The 21572-nt window shown below is 39.2% G+C and overlaps 2 protein-coding genes across 11 annotated transcripts; one reads left to right on the top strand and one right to left on the bottom strand.

Annotated features, from left to right (window-relative positions):
• The first annotated feature begins 2474 nt into the window (after positions 1–2474).
• Positions 2475–19450, top strand: cers4a (ceramide synthase 4a). 10 transcript variants are annotated; one of them, XR_008386892.1, is made up of 13 exons: positions 4255–4799; positions 5532–5710; positions 6505–6622; positions 8848–8966; positions 9102–9159; positions 9458–9508; positions 10070–10162; positions 12670–12798; positions 14447–14553; positions 16447–16603; positions 16691–18833; positions 19160–19196; positions 19311–19450. XR_008386892.1 is itself a non-coding variant. In XM_053634398.1 (11 exons), exons 2-11 carry the CDS (start codon positions 5532–5534, stop codon positions 16889–16891), a joined length of 1212 nt encoding a protein of 403 aa, XP_053490373.1. In that variant the 5' UTR covers positions 2475–2569; the 3' UTR covers positions 16892–19064. The 10 variants fall into 10 exon arrangements, 3 of the variants coding, with proteins under 3 accessions (XP_053490373.1, XP_053490372.1, XP_053490374.1); XR_008386895.1 differs by lacking the exon at positions 19160–19196 and having other exon boundaries at positions 16691–18533; positions 18810–18833; positions 19311–19445; XR_008386896.1 differs by lacking the exons at positions 19160–19196; positions 19311–19450 and adding an exon at positions 14948–15026 and having other exon boundaries at positions 4250–4799; positions 16691–16831.
• Positions 19144–21351, bottom strand: LOC128613532 (kelch-like protein 24). Its single transcript, XM_053634401.1, has 3 exons — positions 20394–21351; positions 19708–20116; positions 19144–19450 (listed from the first exon to the last, which is right to left on the bottom strand). The coding sequence occupies exons 1-3, from the start codon at positions 21349–21351 to the stop codon at positions 19144–19146; spliced, it is 1674 nt and encodes a 557-aa protein (XP_053490376.1).
• Positions 21352–21572: the final 221 nt, after the last annotated feature.

Genomic DNA, 21572 nt, shown 5'->3' with positions numbered 1-21572 from the left:
TACAGTGACACACGCCTTAAATCAGGATGTGTCAATGCGCAAGTCCAGGTCCAGTGCTCTGGTGTGTCTATATGTCAGGTTGAAGAATTTGTTAGGACGGCAAAATTATTTTTTGTATTTTTAGCTCTATCATAAAATGGCAGCTGTAGTTGCTGTCTAACATAAGCTAGCATTAGTATATTCAATAAGCTGAAACATGAACTAAATTTGAATAAAGGACTTTTTTTTCTTTGCTTGGAGACTGTAATGAAATGACCCAGGGTGAAGAAATCTGAGCCTTCCAAAAGCTCACAAAATTCTGATTCATTAACAGCTTTTCTCAATGAGAACATGTTAGAGTTAATCACATAGGATGTGAATGTAGAATTTGTGGCTAACATGCTAGGAAATATCCCCCCGTATGTCTGGACTGTAGTTAATGTAATGCTAGTATTAACTATCGCTAGCCTTGCTAGGCAACAATGACAGAATAACAGGAGATAAGTCAGGACAGAAGAGGATACTGATGATGTAGTTAGCAAACATAATCCATCATTAGCATATACTATGTTCACTGCCTGATTACTGTAGCTACCATAACAGCTAATTTCCCCCATTAAAAAAAAAAAGGATCATATTGCTACACAGGAATGATGCAAGAAAAGTAAGTCAGTACAAGAGAATTCTTTTGTAATAATTCTGTTGGTTGGTGTACTTATCAAAATTTATCTAGCATTAGCATGTGTTCATGTTAAGCCTTAGCACATAATTTCCTAAGCTTTATCATACCTAAAGCAGGTTGTGATTAATTATAAAGTGAAATATGTATTAAACACGACCATTTTAATATTTTAAATTAATGCTACAGCAAGTTGGATAAATCTGGGTTCGTTTCTCCCAAAATTCTTACTAGGATGTTGATGTGAACAGTTTTCAAATCAGTCATTTCACTCACTCCTATTTGACATGAATACAACATCTGTGGCCTACATGTCCAGAGATATCCCATGCACTGTATAGTTCATGTAGCAGCTATTTTTTTATTTTATTTATTTTTTTTTTATGAGAATGTAAGTCAATACTAAAAAAAACAACATTTTACATTAAAAAACATCAATCTAGTCACTATGGGCAAATAAATCATTTAATTAAAGTACATGGTAAATTACATTATTACCCTCTAACAGATCTACAGGGATATTGTGCTTGTGTTTATTCCCGTCTTGTCTCCTTACACTGTAGTACAGATACAGAGGTCCAGTGAAAGTGTAAGCTGCAAGCTGTGTGTCCTTTAAGAGAACTTCAAATTCAGTCTTGGAGCCTTTATTGCTTTTGTTACATGACTTGCTCAGTATAAAAAAAATTACAAAACACTACCATGTATGTGGGACTGGGTCCCAGATATAAATTTGGTTTAATACCAGATGTGTCTTGAAAAATGTCTTTAAAATATTCCAGAGGAAATTATTCCCAAAGTCAGCAGGTATCATAACAGTGTTCATGTCACGTGATACCACCAAATTTTTTTTTGTTTTTGTTTTTTTTTTTTATCTGAAAATTATAAAGTATTGTACCTTTCAAAATAATTTAAGCTACATCATTTGTCCTTAAGGGCAAAAAGGGCAAAAGTTTGTGGACACTTGACCATCACACTCATATGTGGTTCTTCCCCAAACTGTTGCCACAAAGTTGGACACACACAACTGTGTAGAATGTCTTTGTATGTTGTAGCGTTACAATTTCACTTAACTGGAACTAAGGGGCCCAAGCATATTGCAGCTGTGCACAAACCTCAGCCAACCATGTCCATTTTGACATGGTTTACCAAGGTTGGAGTGGAAGAATTCGAGTGGCCTGCACAGAGCCCTGACCTCAACCCCAATGAACACCTTTGGGATGAACTGGAACACTGATTTCACACCAGGCCTCCTCACCCAACATCAGTGCCCAACTCTAGTTGAAAGCCTTACTTAGAAGAGTAGAGATTATTATAACAGCAAAGGAGCACTAAATCTGGAATGTTAAAAAAAAAACACACATGGGTGTGACTGGTCAGGTGTCCAAAAACTAAATGTACAACATATTTACCCTTCATGGTACCACCCTTGCAACAAGGGAAAGTAGAGTTTGCTAGCTGTGATGTTAGAAATGCACTAGCTTAATTATGCGTGTGAGGATTTAGCCATGCTAGTTTCCATGATGCTAAGCCTGTCGCTATAGGCTTCCCTTATATTTTAACTGCATTAGCCTCAAAGTTCAAGTGCAAAGTTGAAAAAACAAACTCTGCACAACCAAGATATACTGGCTGATCAACTATATTTGAGCTCAGTGTAACATTGTGCAACTTACATTTCAATTTCTGCCAACTGTTCCTTTAACTCATGAAACAGGTTTTCGCAAACAATACCAATACACCTACTGGTGAGTCACCTCCAACATACCAGTATCAAGAATGACAGGTAAACTGCCATGTTTGAACAATAGTTTTACTTTAGTCTGTCAGGTGTTATAGCAATAAAATGCTTGGAATTCCTCTGAAGACGAATCTTGAGGATTGAGAAGATCTACACTGATTACCTTGTACATATTTGTGAGTGTATACATTAAGATAATAGCCAAGCTCAACACCAAGGACTGCAGCTGATGTTTAACCTGCTCCAGGGATTATTTTGTACAATTAGCAATTAGCTATCTCAGTAAGCTCACCTGACGTTTTAAATTTGAATTCTAATATACTTTCATTTAATTGCACAGTAAAAGTACAGTACATTCCCAGTGTGACGTAAGGTAATGTACTGCACTTTTACTGTACAATTAAATGAAAAGATATTAGAATGTTTGTATGTAATGTCTGTTAATATTGTGTAGGGTTTTATTGTATTGTCCTTTGGAGACAGGTCTGTTGTACTTGGTGAGCATTTGAGCTGTTTGAATGCCAATTCTTTGATTTTGTAATCTTGTATTGGTGACTGATTTCTGGTGTAAAGTCTGAGATTAATCAGTGTGTTGCGGTGCCATAACGAGAGAGGATTTGGGGCTTTAGCAAGTGTTTCGTGTCATTGGTAACCACACTGACTAATAATAATGATAATAATAATTAGGGATGCACCGAAATGAAAATTCTTGGCCGAAGCCGAATATAATGAAAAACTTGGCCGAAGGCCGAATACCAAACATGTTTTTTCCCGTTTTTTCCATTTATTTTGCCATTTTTTCACCATTGCATATATTAAATAGTCAAAATGTGCTTTTTAACAATTTTGTCTTGCTTTTCAAAGAAAAAAAAATCAATTACAAAAACTACAATTTCTAAATATTTATTTAAGACTGAACATTTTTTTTCCATTCCAGCAGGCATAGGCTACCAACAAGGCACGATATAACTTTAAATAAATAAATTAGTAAAATACAAATATTTTCATGTGGTCATCTTTGAGCCCCCCTTGAATAGCCTATGTTAGGACTATAACTGACTGCTGAAAGAATGGAAAACTCTGTAGCCTACAACAAAAAGTGCATTAAAAAGTGCATTGACAAGAGTGCAAAAAATGGTTCTATTCGGCTGATTATATTGGGGATATATACCGCTCGCGTCCCTGTACACCTCGCGGAGTATTATAGTAGATATAGTATAGTTAGATACGTTGTTAATGTTATGTTCCTTGATAGATAGTTTATGTCTGCCGATCGCCCGTCCCTTTGCCTGTCTTAACTACGTATTTGGATTACGATTTGGATTTGTCTGCCTGCCCTTAAATAAATACGTCTTTACCTGCTTCCATACTCTACTCCCTTACATCTCGCGACGTAACAGAAACAAATCAAACGCACGTTTACAGAGTAAACAATGTCACGGTTGTCAACATCCGAAGAGCATACGCTCGATCACCACTCGTGTACGTAGCTCGTGCATGCGCGCGCCCCCTCACCTCTCCGAGCGCGCTGCCGGAAGTAGAGGTCGTGACATTCGCGCGTCTCACTCTGGTTGCTAGGCTATTTAGTCGCGTCATCAAACACGTCACTATTCTGTCAAATTTATTCGGCCTTTTCACTTATTCGGTCGAACACTGAAAGTGCTTTTTTTCTTTTTTTTTGCTATTTTCGGCCGAATAATTTCGTTTGCCGAACATTCGGTGCATCCCTAAAATAATCATCAGCATCCTCATCACAGCACCAGATTCTCCTGTTTGATCCTGATCCTGGGTTACTGTCTGTGCAGGGTTTCTGTGCATATTCTGCCTTACCAGGATTCATTACTGAAAGTAAGTGATGATGTTTTACTGGGGTGGCCATGCTTCATGCTAGAGTGGCACTGGCCACCTCTGCTCACCCCTTGTCCCGTCTCATGCCTGTCCCTCAAATGTCTTGCGTTGTAAGTCAGAATTTGTTACTTGGGTTTATACCATTACTGGCCAGCAGATGGCGCAGAATATCACCTGCACCGAGAATTGCACCTTATACTAATGAACTGAAAAGGGGGTGAAATTCCATCGTCTCCAACACCCTTTATTTCGCTCTCTCTTGCTCTCTCTCTCTCTCTCTCTCTCTCTCTCTCGCACACGCAGGATATTGCTCATTTTATTCGGTTTTATTTTGAACATTAAGATTATATATTTTGTGTATTCGGGAACTGAAAGACTGTCGGCGCGCGCGTGTGGGTCGCGAATGTTCCAGAGAAAATGACGGTTATTTATTTATTTGTTTTAAATCGTTTATGAGAGTCTTGGAATAAAAGGTTTATAGAGGAAGAAGGTGATAACGGTGAATAATTCAGACTCTTCTGTTTTACTCCATCATCACCATAATCGAACCGTGGTCAGGTAATGGAATTGAAAATAATCGTTCTGTTATCTATAGTAGGTAATAACAGGCCATTGGTATTGACTGAATTCAGCAAGATGTTCATGTTATTCGGGGATTACATTCCCCCTGAATATGGTTTGTCCATATTTATTACCTATATTTTATAAAATGGTATGTTAAATGTTGTTGCTATGATGTACACGAGCTGTGAGGGTTAAAACTCGCAGGGTGGTGCTGACGTCATGGCTTTGACCTGCTCTACCAGCAAAAACTGAGCTGTTACACAAGTCTCTTTTTTTCTTTAGATTATGTCTCTTTTAATGATATTATTATTATTACTCATTACTATGTCCAGTAAATAATTCATTCATTCATCTTCAGTGACAGCTTTATCTCTGTCAGGGGTAGGAGACACTGACAAGATAGGACATTCTACCCTGGATGTCAGTCCATTACAGGGCAACACACACACACACACGCACACACACCTTCCTTGGGGCAGTTTGAAATCATCAGTCCATCTAATGCCATGTTTTTGGGAGGCGTGAGGAAACAGGAGTACACTGAGGAAACCCACATGGACACGGGGAGAACGTGCTAAAACCCCTGTTCCAAAAATAAACCGAGTTTAGGATTGAAACAGGGACCCTGAAGCACTTGAAGCCACAACACTACACACTGTGGCACTGTGCTGGTCTTAAAATAATTGATCCTCTAACGAGTCTTTTTGTCTCCTATCTGTTTGTAAGATGGAGAAGCTGCTGAATCAGTGGTTGTGGTCGCAGGAGTTCTGGCTTCCTCCAACTATTACATGGCACGACATTGACAACGGCACAACGGGGGGCAATCACCAGCCTCTTCCCCGCGACCTGCTTGTCGCTCTTCCTCTGGCGCTGGGGTTCATTGCTGTCCGCTTTGCTTTCGAAAGGTCAGTAGTTGCTGGTATGGAGGTGTTTATGCAGATGCGTTTAGGAAGGGAAACATGATTGTCAAAATAAAAACAACAATATTTTTTTGAAAATACAACTGGACCTGACAACAGCATTTGCGTTCTTGGAAGATTTGGAAATTAACACACAGTACAGCCATTGGTTTTCAGTCCAGCCGACTGGAGATGTATTTGGCTACATGTCTAAATGCATGTGGTTGATATCCTATCAGGATACAATCCATATACAGGAGCAATGAAATAGGCAAGTGTACATGCAGTCCTAGTATCACTATACATTAATGTAGTTGCTCAAAGCAAGCTGGGATTCAATCTTAAAAACATGTAATGAAGTTTTGGGTGATTTTAAACAGTGTTTAATGTTTACAAGAAGAAAAACATTCTTTAGCTTAACACTTTTAGTTAACAACATACAGGTTGTTTTTTTTTTTGTTTTTTTTTTTACTGAAGTTAGCTAACCGAATTGGCTAGACCACAATCAAGCGGTCCAGTTCCTGCCTTAGTCCTGAAACTGGAGCTCTCCCTGTAACTAACCTTATCACCAGATCTTCTGATTGCCTACTCTCACCTAATCAAGCCTCTTGAATTACACATACACACCTTGTCAATCAGTGTACAGGATGCACTTTGAGGCCATTTTAGTTTTAAGCAAAAATGTCTGTACTGATGTAGAGGAGAAAGTGTCAGGCCTCAGTGTGTTGAGGCACTGAGACATTAATTTGACCTGTGGCAAAAGTTTAAGTCTTTTAATGCTAATCTGTCTGTTTTCTCAGGGTGGTGGCTCTGCCCCTAAGCAGGAAGCTGGGAGTGTTTGACAGGGTGCAGGTCCGAGTGCTGCCCAACCCCAAGCTGGAGGCTTTTTACATGCAGAGGAAGAAACACTTTACACAGGTCAGTGGAGAATAATGTTGTAGTTGTGAGGGATTCTATTCAGGGGGTTGAATAATTTTGAAACTGGAGAAATCATTATAAGTTGCATTTTCAGTTGAATTTGGGGAAACAACTTGAAGCATTCATCGTGTTTAACTATTTCAATTGCTTTTGTTTGATTTGTTCATTGCAAACAGCTGTAAATTTTGACAATAAACCTGATTTTCAATGGGGGTTGAATAAGTTTGATTGCAATTGTACATATATATATATATCGAATAAGGTATTAAATGTATCTATGTGGGCTGTGCTGTACAATGTGCAAAGTGGTAATAGTTTAAATACTCCATGCTGTACTTTTAAAATGTGTCCTGCTTTGGAAATTGAACAACGAACTATAACTGCATAACAGGACTCATGAGTAACTGAGTCATCTTCTATCACATTGTAATGATCATGTTTTAATTAATTTAGTTTTTAGTTTAAAAAAATATATTATTAAAATTTTACCTAATTTGAAATTGACATTTCCATAACGGTCTCATGACTGTGCTAGAGCAATGTACAGTGCTATGATAATTGTAACTTAAACCCCTGTGCTTCAGTCTTATCCAGCAACATCCTGCAAAATAGTTTAGCTAGTTTCAAAATTAAAGCCAATATTCGTGGAAAAAAAAATTGAAACAACTATACACAATATAGCTCTCAGCCCACATGTATTAAACGAAGCGCATTAAACATGATTGGTGACAAAAGTGTGCTTTTTCAGTTTGCACTTATTCTATAAGGCTAATGTTACAAATCATGCAGTCCCCTTGAAAAACATTGTATGGCTCAAAGCACTTCTACTTAAACACTTTCATAAAATGTTGCAATAAGGGTTTATTTTACCAAATAAATGTACGAATCATGCTGAAATTAGATAACCATCTAAAATCACTTCTATTATACAGATACACCTTTCAAAATAACTGGGTGGCTGTGAGAGAAGTGGCTGTCACTTTCATTTGTATTTACACCCATTTTCAATATGAATTCTGCTGTAAAACTCTCATAAATTCCCAGGAAAGGTTGCATCCAGAATGTAGTACCAGTAGTGCAACTTGCCCACAAGTTACAACAAGGCATAACTTGCCCAAATTCATGTGCAAGATTGTAGAGACTTTCTGTGTGATTTGTTAGTTTGTGTCACTCAAAAGCAAACTTGCATAATTTATCAGCTATTCCTAAAACAGGACTGTAGTGAGACCTTTTTTTTTTCATTTGACTAAAGTGTGCTCTGAGGTAAAGGATTCTTCGTTCTGCTAAGCCTTGTTGCTTATTTGCAAACCTCATATTTTAAATTTCTGTTTGCTCATGGATCAAATGCTCAATGCTGAACAGAGCAGTTTGTCATTTTAGTCCATATTTGACACTGTCAGATTCTTCCTGGCATGACCTTTAAAGCACATATTAGCAAGCAATAAAACATGCCTTCTGTTGGAAATATAATCAACAACAGAGTGATGTACAGCCACTCTGGAGTGTCTTCTACCACAGCAATATGCCAACAATTTGCACATTTATAATTCTAACAGATTTGATCGCTTTAAGGACAACGCATCATCATTTTTACAATCCATTTGTAGTTACATTTAATGTTGTAAAATTGCCAGAAAAAATTGCCCCAGTTATCATCTACATTGTAACAGCTATTAACAGTCATTCCCTCACCAGCTTTTATTTTTTTAAGTTAATGAGACAAAAAAAAATGCAGGTTGTCATGTCACTGAATCCCCACAAAACACAAAGGTATTTGCCCTGCAGACTTCCCCTACACCATGAAGTTTAGTTTACATGAGCAGCTTCCCATTTCACTTAAAAAGTCCTAACACTGGAGTCTTCTTACATCCCATTGTTCATCCTTCCTGCCAAATTCTTTACCATATCAACTTGACAATGATTCTACAGTTTTCTTTAAAACATTACTTTAAAAATGTATTTTTAGGCTTAAATTATGTGTGCCTCTGCTATGCAAATGCCTAGAGAAATGTCTTGTAGCCAGAACTACCCTGAGAGCTGCTGTTTAAGAAAATGAATCAACAGCTTCTGACCAATCAGAATTGAGAATTTATGGCCCACAATTCTACAGGCCATTGCATAACTCTGATTCAGTGTTAATACAGGTTTCATGCATTATTAGCCATCAAAAACTACATTAGTTTGATTGCTGTAATAAAGTAACAGTGCCATTTTCCTCCATTCAGAGCGAGCTCATGGGCCTGGAGAAGCATTGTGGACTCACAATGCGTCAGATTCAGAACTGGCTCAGGCTTCGCCGCAACCAGGACAAGCCGAGCAATACCAAGAAGTTCTGCGAAGCTTCGTGAGCAAATTTAGCCTCTTCACACATTAAACATGGTTGTTAAGTTGAGTTGACTCATGCGATTGATGAATGAAAATGGAGGAAGAGAGCAATGGTGATATATTTCAAACAATGTGTCTCTGTCTCTATTTGCAGGTGGAGGTTTGTTTTCTACCTCATCGCATTCACGGCAGGACTCACCTTCTTGATTGATGTGAGATGTCAGATCTATCACCTTTTTTTCCTCTCTGGGAAATTTAATTAGCCACATTACAGTCTATGATGCTACCAGCACCATGCTTCACCGCTTTTTCTCAACTGCCAATGTACCTAAACATGTAATCTTGTGAATAGTTTAAATAGAAGATAAATAACCCATAATATTGAAGAACAAATTTTTTTTTTTTTAATGCAAAAAATGGTGCATAAGAATTCACCTTCATGGCTGTGAAACCCCTAAATTAGTTCTGCTAAGGGACTAAGTGTGAATTGTTTTCTTCTCTCCCACACAGACAGCCTGGTTTTGGCACTACCGCGAGTGCTGGCGTGGATACCCCAAACAAGTGAGTGGTCTTTGCATTTCGTCTTTTGTGTTGTTGGTATGTGCTGAGGAATTAAATGAGAAAGGCACAGCTTTGCTTTTTTGCTTTTCATGTGCTCTAAAGCAGCACATGGAAATCAGATCATAAAAAGGAGTAGGGTATTTATATCTAGCAGTTTCTCACTGTGCAAACTGCAAAATAAAATCCTAATAGACTTACCTCAGGAGATATCATTCGGTATGCAAGCACAGGTTTTGCAGAAAAATGTGTTTCTGGCTATACCTTTTTAACATTTTGTCCATCTTTAGGGATAGAGAAACAACAGAAGCATGTGTGTGAAGTGTGTGTGAGATCCAAAACAATATAGCAAGATTTAAGAGTGTTTGATGATTTAGGCATGCAGTTTGCACAGTCCTAAACTGGTAGCAGAATTAGAAGTATGGAGGATTCAGAATGTAAAACAATAGAAAAGAGAGTGTTGTAAAGAGCTGAACAGGTGAATATACACATTGTGTTGTTCATGCGTCATTCATTTTTTATTTCTTCCTCTGTCTCTCCCCTTCTGTTTGTGCCTCATTGTAGCCTGTGGCTGATTCGCACTACTGGTACTACATTCTGGAGCTCAGCTTCTACTGGTCGTTGCTGCTGTGTGTCTCTGTGGATGTCAAACGCAAAGTGAGATCAGTGGTGTATCAGTTGATCAGATTTTTATTAGGATTTTTAAGCTGACCCTGACAACAGACATCTGATGTCTAATACAAGGAAAACAGTGAAAGAGGCGTGGTCTCTGTGCCTGTCGGTTACAGTGAAGGTGGTGTGTCACTGTTACTTACAGAGACAGAGACCACACAACCTTAATCAGTACTGACAGACATGGAAGCCACACCTCCTTCACTGAGACTGGCCCATTGATAAGGTGGTCTTGTACAGTATCTCACAAAATTGAGTACACCCCTCACATTTTTGTGAATATTTGATTATATCTTTTCATGTGACAACACTGAAGAAATGACACTTTGCTACAATGTAAAGTAGTGAGTGTACAGCTTGTGTAACAGTGTAAATTTGCTGTCCCCTCAAAACAACTCAACACGCAGCCATTAACGTCTAAACCGCTGGCAACAAAAGTGAGTACACCCCTAAGTGAAAATGTCCAAATTGGGCTGAATTAGCCATTTTCCCTCCCCGGTGTCATGTGACTTGTTAGTATTACAAGGTCTCAGGTGTAAATGGGGAGCAGGTGTGTTAAATTTGGTGTCATCGCTCTCACACTCCCTCATACTGGACACTGGAAGTTCAACATGGCACCTCATGGGAAAGAACTCTCTGAGGATCTGACAAAAGAATTGTTGCTCTACATAAAGATGGCCTAGGCTATAAGAAGATTGCCAAGACCCTGACACTGAGCTGCAGCACAGTGGCCAAGACCATACAGCGGTTTAACAGGACAGGTTCCACTCAGAACAGGCCTCGCCATGGTAGACCAAAGAAGTTGCACGTGCTCAGCGTCATATCCAGAGGTTGTCTTTGGGAAATAGACGTATGAGTGCTGCCAGCATTGCTGCAGAGGTTGGAGGGGTGGGGGGTCAGCCTGTCAGTGCTCAGAGCATACGCCGCACACTGTATCAAATTGGTCTGCATGGCTGTCGTCCCAGAAGGAAGCCTCTTTTAAAGATGATGCACAAGAAAGCCCGCAAACTGTTTGCTGAAGACAAGCAGACTAAGGACATGGATTACTGGAACCATGTCCTGTGGTCTGATGAGACCAAGATAAACTTATTTGGTTCAGATGGTGTCAAGCGTGTGTGGCGGCAACCAGGTGAGGAGTTCAAAGACAAGTGTGTCTTGCCTACAGTCAAGCATGGTGGTGGGAGTGTCATGGTCTGGGGCTGCATGAGTGCCGCCGGCACTGGGGAGCTACAGTTCATTCAGATCATTCATCATGCCAACATGTACTGTGACATACTGAAGCAGAGCATGATCCTGGGCTGGGCTGACCCTGGGCTGCAGGGCAGTATTCCAGCATGATCACCTTGTTAAAGAAGCTTAGGGTGAAGGTGATGGACTGGCCAAGCATGTCTCCAGAACTAAACCCTATTGAGCATCTGTGGGGCATCCTCAAATGGAAGGTGGAGGAGCACAAGGTCTCTAACATCCACCAGCTCCGTGATGTCTTCATGGAGGAGTGGAAGAGGACTCCAATGGCAACCTGTGAAGCTCTGGTGAACTCCATGCCCAAGAGGGTTAAGGCAGTGCCGGAAGATAATGGTGGCCACACAAAATATTGACACTTTGGGCCCAATTTGAACATTTTCACTTAGGGGTGTACTCACTTTTGTTGCCAGCGGTTTAGATATTAATGGCTGTGTGTTGAGTTATTTTGAGGGGACAGCAAATTTACACTGTTATACAAGCTGTACACTCACTACTTCACATTGTAGCAAAGTGCCATTTCTTCAGTGTTGTCACATGAAAAGATATAATCAAATATTTACAAAAATGTGAGGGGTGTACTCACTTTTGTGAGATACTGTACATCTGTCATTTGTACTAAATGGGGGCAGGGCAGGCTCAGGGCAGGGAAGGGTAGGGAATTAAAACCAAGACATCTGCACAGTAGTGAATCACTTTGTTGTCATATTGCATTGTATCTCATCTAAATTTAACTGGCTTCTTTAAGTGTATTGCGATGCATCGTATAGGTTTATAGAGTCTTATAGACTAGAGATTAGGTTTATATGGCAAGTTGTTTTGTAACTACTGACATATTAATTAGAAATATGGCAGTTGGGGAGTTATTTAGACAATAGTAGTAGCATCACCATTTTTATTTAATACTTGTTAATACACAGGCTCAATCCCAAATAGATTTGTATTCACTACATATGCATACTAGATATAGCATAGTAGCATTGAGCCTATGTAGTGCATTATATCCACAAATGTAATAGTATTTGAGATTCAGACACAGTTAAAAGAGCCATAGAAAAAGAGAACACTGGAAAAAGCTATTATCTACATTAAATGTAACTATTTACCTGTAAGTTTACTTTTATTATATAGCTGTTTCGTGTTTCTTTTAAAAAATGTAATAATGCTTAGATGGGTTGCTAAAGTTGTCAGCTATGATTGAACCCATTACCACATGAGCTACAGCTTAATTTCATGTCTGATGCCTGCAGGACTTCAAGGAGCAGATCATCCATCACATTGCAACCATCTCACTGATTAGTTTCTCCTACTGCGCCAACTTTGTACGGGTTGGAACAGTTGTGATGCTGCTGCACGACTCATCCGACTTCCTGTTGGAGGTACTCCACGTTACATTCTGGTCGCTCCTTGTGACTATTTCTTCCAAAACCTGCTTTACCAAATTCTCTTCCCATGACAAATATAGTATCTAACAATTTGAACTATGTGCAGGTGGCGGAAATTTCAGCCTGTTTAAACTACTCTTACTGAAAGCCACAGGGAACCTGAATTACCTTCTAATGTGGTTAATGTTGGTATTTAGGACCACTATATGTAGTACAATGTATGAATAATTTATGATGTCTGCTTGTACTTTACCAGACTACTGTTATCAGTCCTGATCTTGTGTAACACTTGCATAAAAATGATCCCCTCACCACTAACAATGATGATATTATTTTTGCTGGGGAACTGTCCATAATCTAAAATATAAAGAACCTCAGTGTAATATTTCAGCAGGAATAAAAATGTATTTAAAGGATTAAGCGAGGAATACAACAGGACTAGGCATGCTGGACACAAAGTGTAGTTACTGCTACCACCCTGAAGTGGACTCTTTTCTTATAACAGCACATCCCAACAGGTTTAATTCTTCTTATACCACAGCAGTTTGCAAATAATTACAATTTGAATTTATTAATGAACGACACATTGTGCTTTTCAACCATTTCTAGTTACAGGTTAGTTCCTGTTATTCTCTCACGTCATAGCAGCTATAAACAGTTGTTCCTTCACCAGATGCATTTGTATCTCTTCTCTGTCCTGAAGACATTCTCTGAAGACTCCTTCCAGAAATGTTAAATTAACATCAGCTTACAGAAAACGTCTCCCATGTCAACAATTATACATTTGTCATATTATACAAGATACATTTTTTACATTATACATTTGTTAAATAACAACATATTTTAATCCCTTCATAAAATTTATAGCTATGAAGTATGTAGATTACATATGTAGATTATTCATTGTCTTCCGAGTACTGTAGTGTAGTAACTGTAGCTTTTATTGTAGAAACGATAACATATGAGAATGAGCACATTAATATAAACCTATCATATGAATTACAGCTGGCACTACTGTCAGAGCTGCTGTTAGAAAATTAATCACCGCCGAGAATTCAAAAGCACTGTGGTCTAATGAGGGTATGATAGAACAATGTTCAGGCATCAGATAAACTTGATGATCGGACAGATCTGATGTGTAGTCTAATATTTTAATGAGTAACCTTGATTAACAGCCCTCTATCCAAGAACCTCAGCCTGCTACACCACTCAGGCAGACCTAAATACAACAACACAAGAGTCTTGAGCAACCTACCCAATTATCACAGTAGGCTAGGCTTTCTGGGTTAGTGTTTTTTTTACTTGATAGGTTATCCTCAGCCCTCCTTGTAAATTCACTTGTAGTGATTTTATCTTTTCAGGATGTGCCACCTGCCTGTGATAATCTTTTTAAAAATCTCCCTGGTGATTACAATCATGGTAACATCTAAGTGTTTTCTGTGACAGTTAATTAAGCCTAAAAAGCCTGGTAATGTTTTTAAAGGTTTTTCCTCCATTCTAACTACTCCAATTTAACCATGTTGATGTTGTATACACTTTTTAATTGCTATGTTAGTTTTTATTATTTAAAAAAAAAAAACATTTTCATTTATTGGAAATTTGGAGTCATTTCAAATCTTTTTCTTTTTTCTGTTATGTTCAGTCTGCCAAGATGTTTAACTACGCTGGCTGGAAGAAGACATGCGACAGCCTCTTTGTTGTTTTTGCTGTGGTTTTCCTGGGAACTCGCCTTATTGTCTTTCCATGCAGGTAAATGTGCCAATATCACTGTAAATCTGTGAGGCATTTTCAGTCTGTGAAAAAAATAATGAGAAGACTTTTGTCTCTTTCAGAAGATACAGTCTGTTATTTTTTAGAACTGATCATTTTGATGAATCAACGTTTTTGGTGCTGCGACTTTGTACTGATTTCTATTATTTGCATTTTTCACAATGCCATGTTACCGCATTTTTGACTGCAAATAGCTAAAACAATTTTTAAAAAGGCGAAGGAACTGAGTTGTAAATCCAAATCAAATCTTTAGATTATTAATACAAACCAGTCCCTCCAGGATTTTTGGATTTTGCAATTGCAGAAATTAACGCAAAATCAAGCAAACTCCACAATATGTGGAGGAGCTTGCAATTTTTCTAAATTACCACAGAATTTCTGCAGATTTGAGCCAAGACACATCATGTGACATGCATTCAGCCAAAGCCCTCTTCGATTCACATGCGTCAAACGTGAGTACAGCTAAAAGGTCACATTTACCAACAAACATCACCACGAAAAACCATGCAAAGAATTTTGTGCAATTGCAGTTTTGCCAATTCAAGTAGTTTTCCACAAAAAAAAACCCCACAAAAAACACAAAAAAGTTGCATCGCAAATTTTGAAAAAAGCCGAAGTAAAATCAAGCATTTTTGACCACAACAATCACAAAAAAACTCAGCGAAATCCTGTACGGACTGACAAATTACTCCTCCGATGTATTATGTCCAACTTTTCAAGCCAGGGTTAATGCTTCTCTTGCTGTATCTGTAGCCCTGCCTCAATCCATGATGCAACAGGGTGCATTTGTTCCTCTGTTACATATAACTGAGCCTAACTGGCACAAATCTAGCATGTACAGTACATACCTGTGATATAAAGTCCAGTACTGCAACTAACTCGACTTGGACTTGCATAAATTTCACATGCTCTGATGCAGAAATATGATATGAAAATTATTCATTGTTTATCATAAGATAAAGACCACACGTGTCATTAAGGTAGCCATAATCTTACAGATAATTTAATAAATTAATGAGGCTCCATTAAGGATTTGATTTCAATTTGGCTTGAGAAGTAGTTTACAGATCTGAGATATGATGAGATATGAGAGCAGAGATAACCCTTTGTTCACACTAACAAGCAACAAAACAACATTTGTGAGTGCCATGATTTCAGAAACAGCAGCGAGAGACAGCACGACAAGCAATGTTTGAAATTTTTTTTTCTTCAATTCCATGCAAATTAGGTATGATACAGTAAAGTGATAAATGCAAACAACTGGCTCATATAATTCCTCTGACCAGTCCTCTGGAGCTTGTGGTCCGACGCTTCTTCACTTCCCCACTCACAACTTTAGTTCATACCTGCAGTTCCCATTTACTGTTTAATGAGGAAAAATTGAAGAGTGAACAGTTGTTCATCTTTTCCTGTCATATGGAACCTCTATTTAAATGGGTATACAGACATGACAAAGCAAAATAAAGCTTGGAAGGAAGTAGCAGAGATTGTTGCTGCCTCTGGTGTAGATAGCTAGTACAGTTAGCTTGCTTTGCTAATCGACCAAGAAAGCTAGTACGATGCCTAGTAATTTACGTGTAATTCAAACTTAATTATATTTTAAACAAGTGATGTTTACAAATCATATAGTGTGCTGTAGGCTTTACTTCTGTTTGTCATTGGAACTAAAAAAAATAAATAAATAAACGCTGTACAGTGCATGCCCACAAGCGACATTACCGGGGGCCACATGTCCACAAGAGACAAACTATGATTGACACGAGTGACTTGTTGCTTGCTAGTGTGAACGTGAGACTTGAGGGACTGGACTTGAGAGTAGGATTTGGTTCTTAGTTCATTTTACTGGACTAATCTTTTCTCTTGGCCCACTAGGGTGCTTTACTCAACATTCGTGGAGTCATTGGATTTCTTCAAGCCATTCCCTGGTTATTACCTCTTTAATGGCCTCCTGCTGGTGTTGCAGGCACTGCACATTTTCTGGGCTTATCTCATTCTGCGGATGCTCTACAAATTCATCTTTTTGGGCAAAGTATGGAATATTACCAAAAGCTGTTGTTATAAATGTAGCAGGCAATATTAGTACCACTGAGTTCATAACATTTTGTACTATGCTCAGGTGGAGAAGGACGAGCGGAGCGATGATGAGAGCGATGTAGAAGAGGAGGGAGAGGACAGTGGCATGGAGGGAGAGTGTTGCTGGGAGCAGAGCAACGGAACCCTCAACTCCAAGCTCGGCTCACTGGCTGACAACTGTGTCCTCAACAACCTGACCCATCAGAGGAGAAACATGAACAGCAGACTGCCCAAAGCCAGATAGTATTCCTCCTCCACTTCACTGTTAATATTTATTACAAGCCATCCTTACATAAAAAAGACACATAAGAGCATTTTTATGCACTGTTTTAACAGTATAAGATAGGAATTTCAGGTATTCTTGAAATCTGTTTATTTCTCATGAAAGGTACACAGCAGCAGTCTTTGCTGTGTTTTAAAGGGATACTCCAAGTCTTTTGAATCTAATCTCTATCCATTACATCTATATTGCATTTAACACAGTTCATCAGTTTGACACTTTTCCCTGTACTAAGAAAAGAATCAAACCCTTTTTGGGTTTGTGCAATTGTTATAATATATTGAAAATGTGTGAATTTATTATGTGAATTAAACACTACAGCCTTTACACAGTACAGGTTTTAGGATGAGGCAGACAGTTTAATGGAAGACTGGAGCAAACATTCATCCACTCATTTTTTCAGTAAAGGAACTTCAAAATACTCCTCCATGGTCTCATCCATGGCACTTACAACACACATGCAAAAGATTTAGTGTAAAAAAAAAAAAACTGGAGTATTCACGTAAACATTCTAAGCGTGTTGGTATTACTCTCTATTATAGAGAGTATTCTTACTCTATAAAAAGGTGTGTTAATTGTGAAATAAATCCAGCATATGGAATGCATTACATTCCTAGCAAGAAATAATGGCATTTTAAAAAAAGTACAAACAAAAATAATCCTACAATTTAGGCGTAGCTCAGAAAACCTTTCCATATAAACTTAATGTTGTTTAATTGTATGTTTCTAATGAAGTTATTCAGTGTTATAATGTAGAAAAGACAGATAGCATTTAGGTAGCTTTTTCTAACAGAGGGATCCCAGTATTTCATTCTTTGCACTGTTGAATTTTCACAATAGAAATCCCAAAATGGCACTGGTTTACCTTCTTAAAGCTGAATCATCACCAATGTTTTCCTACATATTCATATGTTCATACTTTTTTCTTCTTTTTTTATTTGAGAAGACTCATCCCCGCCTAGTGATGGACTCAGCACTGACCTTCTTGACTTGGCAACTTCTCTCTATGAAAAATGCCTTTCATGATTTATTGATTCATGAGATCTTAGTGCTTTGCATTATGCAGACCTGCTTGCTCAGCTCTTTCTGCAGTATCTGCAACTCAGCTTGCCTTACAAGACCAAAAGAGTCCTTGTTGTGTCCATATAATCTGAGCAGTGTGTTTGCTCTTAAACATTTGGTCATCTTATTATTACGAATACTAGGAATAATAGCATTGTCTGATAATTTGGACGGGACTGCTCATTTTGCTTCTTTAAAACAGATTGGCTTTGGAAACAGTTCAGGAGCTGATGGGAACAAATAATCCATACCAATATTTAAAGCATAGTTTAGTATGTGCCCTTACCTCAATCATTAACAGTATAGTTTAGACAAAAATGTTAACAAGGCTAGCAACAGTGAGTGTTGCGATTCGGACTGAACAATGCCTTGAATACTGATGTATAGCTCTAAAATCACCTTACCCAGAGCCATTTTATTCTGAAAAGTATTGGTATGACTGTGGTCACATAATGGCCCCCTGAGTTTAATTTGCTTGAAGCGCATTAAAGAGGAAGTGGTTTGTATTGTGCTATCCAATAGGCATGTGGCCGTTCTACTGCAGGTGCTTACTTAGCTTGTCTGTTATTTGCACTGTAGTTAATACTGAACCTTCTGCTTGTGAGCCACTATCTGCAGGGCCTTGTACTTATGAAATGTCTTAAGAGTACAGTGCTGGTCTGGGGTCAGTTTTGCCTTTAATGACCTAACAATAGGAATACGCTATGGAGCTGGTCCTGGCCCTTGTTCTTAACTGACTTGTAATTTCTTTCTGTATAAATAATCTCAGTTACTTCACTGTGTAGTTGAAGCCCCATGTTTGTTGTCATTTATATTGCAGTGATACCAGACAAGGCATTTATTGGTAAGTCTGTGAGGGAAAATGCATGGCTGGGTGTGGTGATATGCCACACCCGGTTGTTATACAAGTTCCAGGTGTATTCTCTTTATTTACTTTAACATAAATAAATCAGTACAAAAGTGCTAAAACAACCACTCCTTTTTCCTAATTGATAGGATCTGACTCTATATTTTTTTTAAAAATTGCAATTGAAAAAGTTTGTGGTATTGTTTAATCATGCATCTGAAAGAAATTATGTATAACAAAAACTGTAAAATGACCGATGAAGGATGCAGCATGGTATTGCTATTAATGTACCAATTTACAATCTGATTCATCTGTCCATCAAGCGTACCGTGACACAACCTCGTATGGGGACAGGGCATGGTATTGCATCATTTATTTCTATGCAAGTATCAGTGTACAGGTCCAAGAGTACCATGTTTGTAGAAACTTTGTTAATCTTTCTCTCACTAATCAAGTAGATTTGTCCATTCACAGTAGAACAGCCAGTGAAGAACTTTCTGTCTAGAAATTCCTCTTCCAGCACAGTCCACTCGTCAGTATCAACATCCAGCCGCAGCGCCTTACCTCCAAGCAGATAGATGGCACCATTGAGCTCAGTGGCAAGAAGGTCATAACTAGGGATGGATGAGAAGAAGCAAAAGAAACACCACAGTGATATTGTATCCATGTGCACAAGTAATTGACTGATATGAATAAGGTATCATTTTTTTTTAAATCGCGGTGGTGCAAGGAATTGAATAGAATATGACTTTTTTTTTCATTAAGCTGATTTGCCAAAGCAGCTTGGTAACATCTGTATATTTCTATTAGCTGTCAGTGGCATATGCTGTAGATTAGTTGTTAACAAAATACTACAATTTTGTTTCCGTACCGTGGAAATGGAGAATAGGAGACTACATCCCACTGGTCGACCTTGGTCTTATACCTCTGAATTCCACTGTATACCTCTCCGTTTTCATCCAAACCACAAGCCACATAGATACAGGAGCCCATAGCAACCGCAGCTGCTCTTTCTACTGCTCGTATCATGGGACTAACACTGTCCCAGCAGTCTGCTCCCAGCACTAGCCTCTCCACATCAGGTGCAAGCCCCTCATCCATGCTGCCTCCCAGCACAAAGACCTGGAATTCAAGTGCCACTGAACAGTGGCTGTGCCTGGATTTCTGCAATGCTGGACCATCCACCCAATGCTCGTTGCTGCACTCATAAATCCGAACCCAGTCCACACTGTACCACAGAACCTCCCGGAAGTAGCCACCAGTCACCACCACGTTGTTACCTTGAAGAGGTTGATGGTGTTGGTCAATCTGAGACAGCGAGAGCTAAGATGTTTTATGAAACAGAGTCCAATCCTGCCCCTGGAAATGTACTTGATCCAGTTAAGCAAAATATAGAGATGTTAGACTAGGTTGCAACTTAATGTAGCAAGAGTGTTGATCTCCTGGAGCAGGGTTGGGCATTAGTGGACTGAACAACTTTTCATATAAAACCATAGATCCAAAGCAGTGATGATGTCATGCCAGATATATAGTGAGTGGTAAAAAAAGATTTGTTACCTACTGCTGCTACTGAGTACTGTGTTAAGCACTTCCTCTGTAAAGGTGGCAAAGACTGCCACCTTCCACTGTGTGGGTTGAACTGGTAAAAAGACTGCTGGTCCTGTTCATGTGGTCCACCAAGCACGAACAGCGTCTCTCTTGACCGAGTTCTGGGCATTGATCTGCCCATGGTCCAGCTGGTGGGGATATGATTGTTCAGTTTGCAGATGAGCTTGGCACGAGGGTCAGAACTTTTCATCTTGGTCAGGAGATCTGTGATGTATGGCAGACTCAAACTCTCAGGTCTAACCAGCCCTGCCAGCTCCAGGAAGTCATCCTCACGACTAGGGTCATATGTCGCCCAGCGCAAAGTAACCTCAAAGGCCAAGTCTTCCCGTGGAACAAAAAGGTCATCACTAGCAAGGAGGTCGGCAATGGTCTCCTTGGAGAGGTGCATAAAGTCCTCCTCAGAAACTATAGCTGGCAGGTGGGTGAGAACCACTTCTCGTGCAGCAGCATAAAGCTCCAGACAGCCTAGCTGCCATGCATAGGCCATCATGCCTAAACAGTTGCTCAGGTGTAACTCTCTCTCCAGGAACTTGCAGCATAGAAGCCTGGCTTTTTCCAGCTGAAGGAAATTTGCAGTCTCAAGAACTCCCAGGACGTTCTTCCTGTCAAGATGTAATCTGAGGTTCTGAGTGTACTCCATAAGACTGCGGAAAGGGTCCAAACCTACACCTTTGATTTCAATGTGCCGCTTGCTGCTCTCTCGACCTCCACCAAAGAACAGTGCTTGGAAGTATGGACTCACTTGGGCCAGTCGCTTACGGTTTACAAAGAAGGACTCAGTCTCCACTTGAAGCACAACATCTGGCATCAAATCTTCACTATCATCTTGGACCTCTTCATGGAGCTCTTTGTCATCGGTCCCTGGACCTGGACATTTGCTCTCTACCACTTGCTTTTCACAAGCCATGTCTCTGAGCTAATACTCGTAAACTTGTTGCTTGGGGTACTCCTGTTCTCCGTAATATTTATAACCTCTCCTAGATGATCACTGACACTGGGGATGGGGTAAGCATGCAAGAGAAAAACAGGGGCTAAATATAGCCACAAACACTGCAATGTGATAACCCAATGGTTAAAAGCATGCTGCTTATTTGTATATGCATGTCTGGCATGTTCCAGAGATGTCAG

The sequence above is a fragment of the Ictalurus furcatus genome, chromosome 10, assembly GCF_023375685.1.
Source record: "Ictalurus furcatus strain D&B chromosome 10, Billie_1.0, whole genome shotgun sequence".
Lineage (NCBI taxonomy): Eukaryota > Metazoa > Chordata > Actinopteri > Siluriformes > Ictaluridae > Ictalurus > Ictalurus furcatus.
Note: the sequence above shows the minus strand (reverse complement) of the source record. Positions and strands in the feature narration are given on the sequence as shown.

Excerpts from the sequence above, each read along its gene's own strand:
- cers4a (XM_053634398.1), top strand. The coding sequence starts at position 5,532 with ATGGAGAAGCTGCTGAATCAGTGGTTGTGGTCGCAGGAGTTCTGGCTT. Across the intron at positions 9,509-10,069 it reads GGCGTGGATACCCCAAACAA|CCTGTGGCTGATTCGCACTA; the intron begins GTGAGTGGTCTT and ends GCCTCATTGTAG. Across the intron at positions 14,554-16,446 it reads CTTATTGTCTTTCCATGCAG|GGTGCTTTACTCAACATTCG; the intron begins GTAAATGTGCCA and ends TTGGCCCACTAG.
- LOC128613532 (XM_053634401.1), bottom strand. The coding sequence starts at position 21,351 with ATGGCTTGTGAAAAGCAAGTGGTAGAGAGCAAATGTCCAGGTCCAGGG. Across the intron at positions 20,117-20,393 it reads GTACTCAGTAGCAGCAGTAG|GTAACAACGTGGTGGTGACT; the intron begins GTAACAAATCTT and ends AACCTCTTCAAG. Across the intron at positions 19,451-19,707 it reads TCCTATTCTCCATTTCCACG|TTATGACCTTCTTGCCACTG; the intron begins GTACGGAAACAA and ends ATCCATCCCTAG.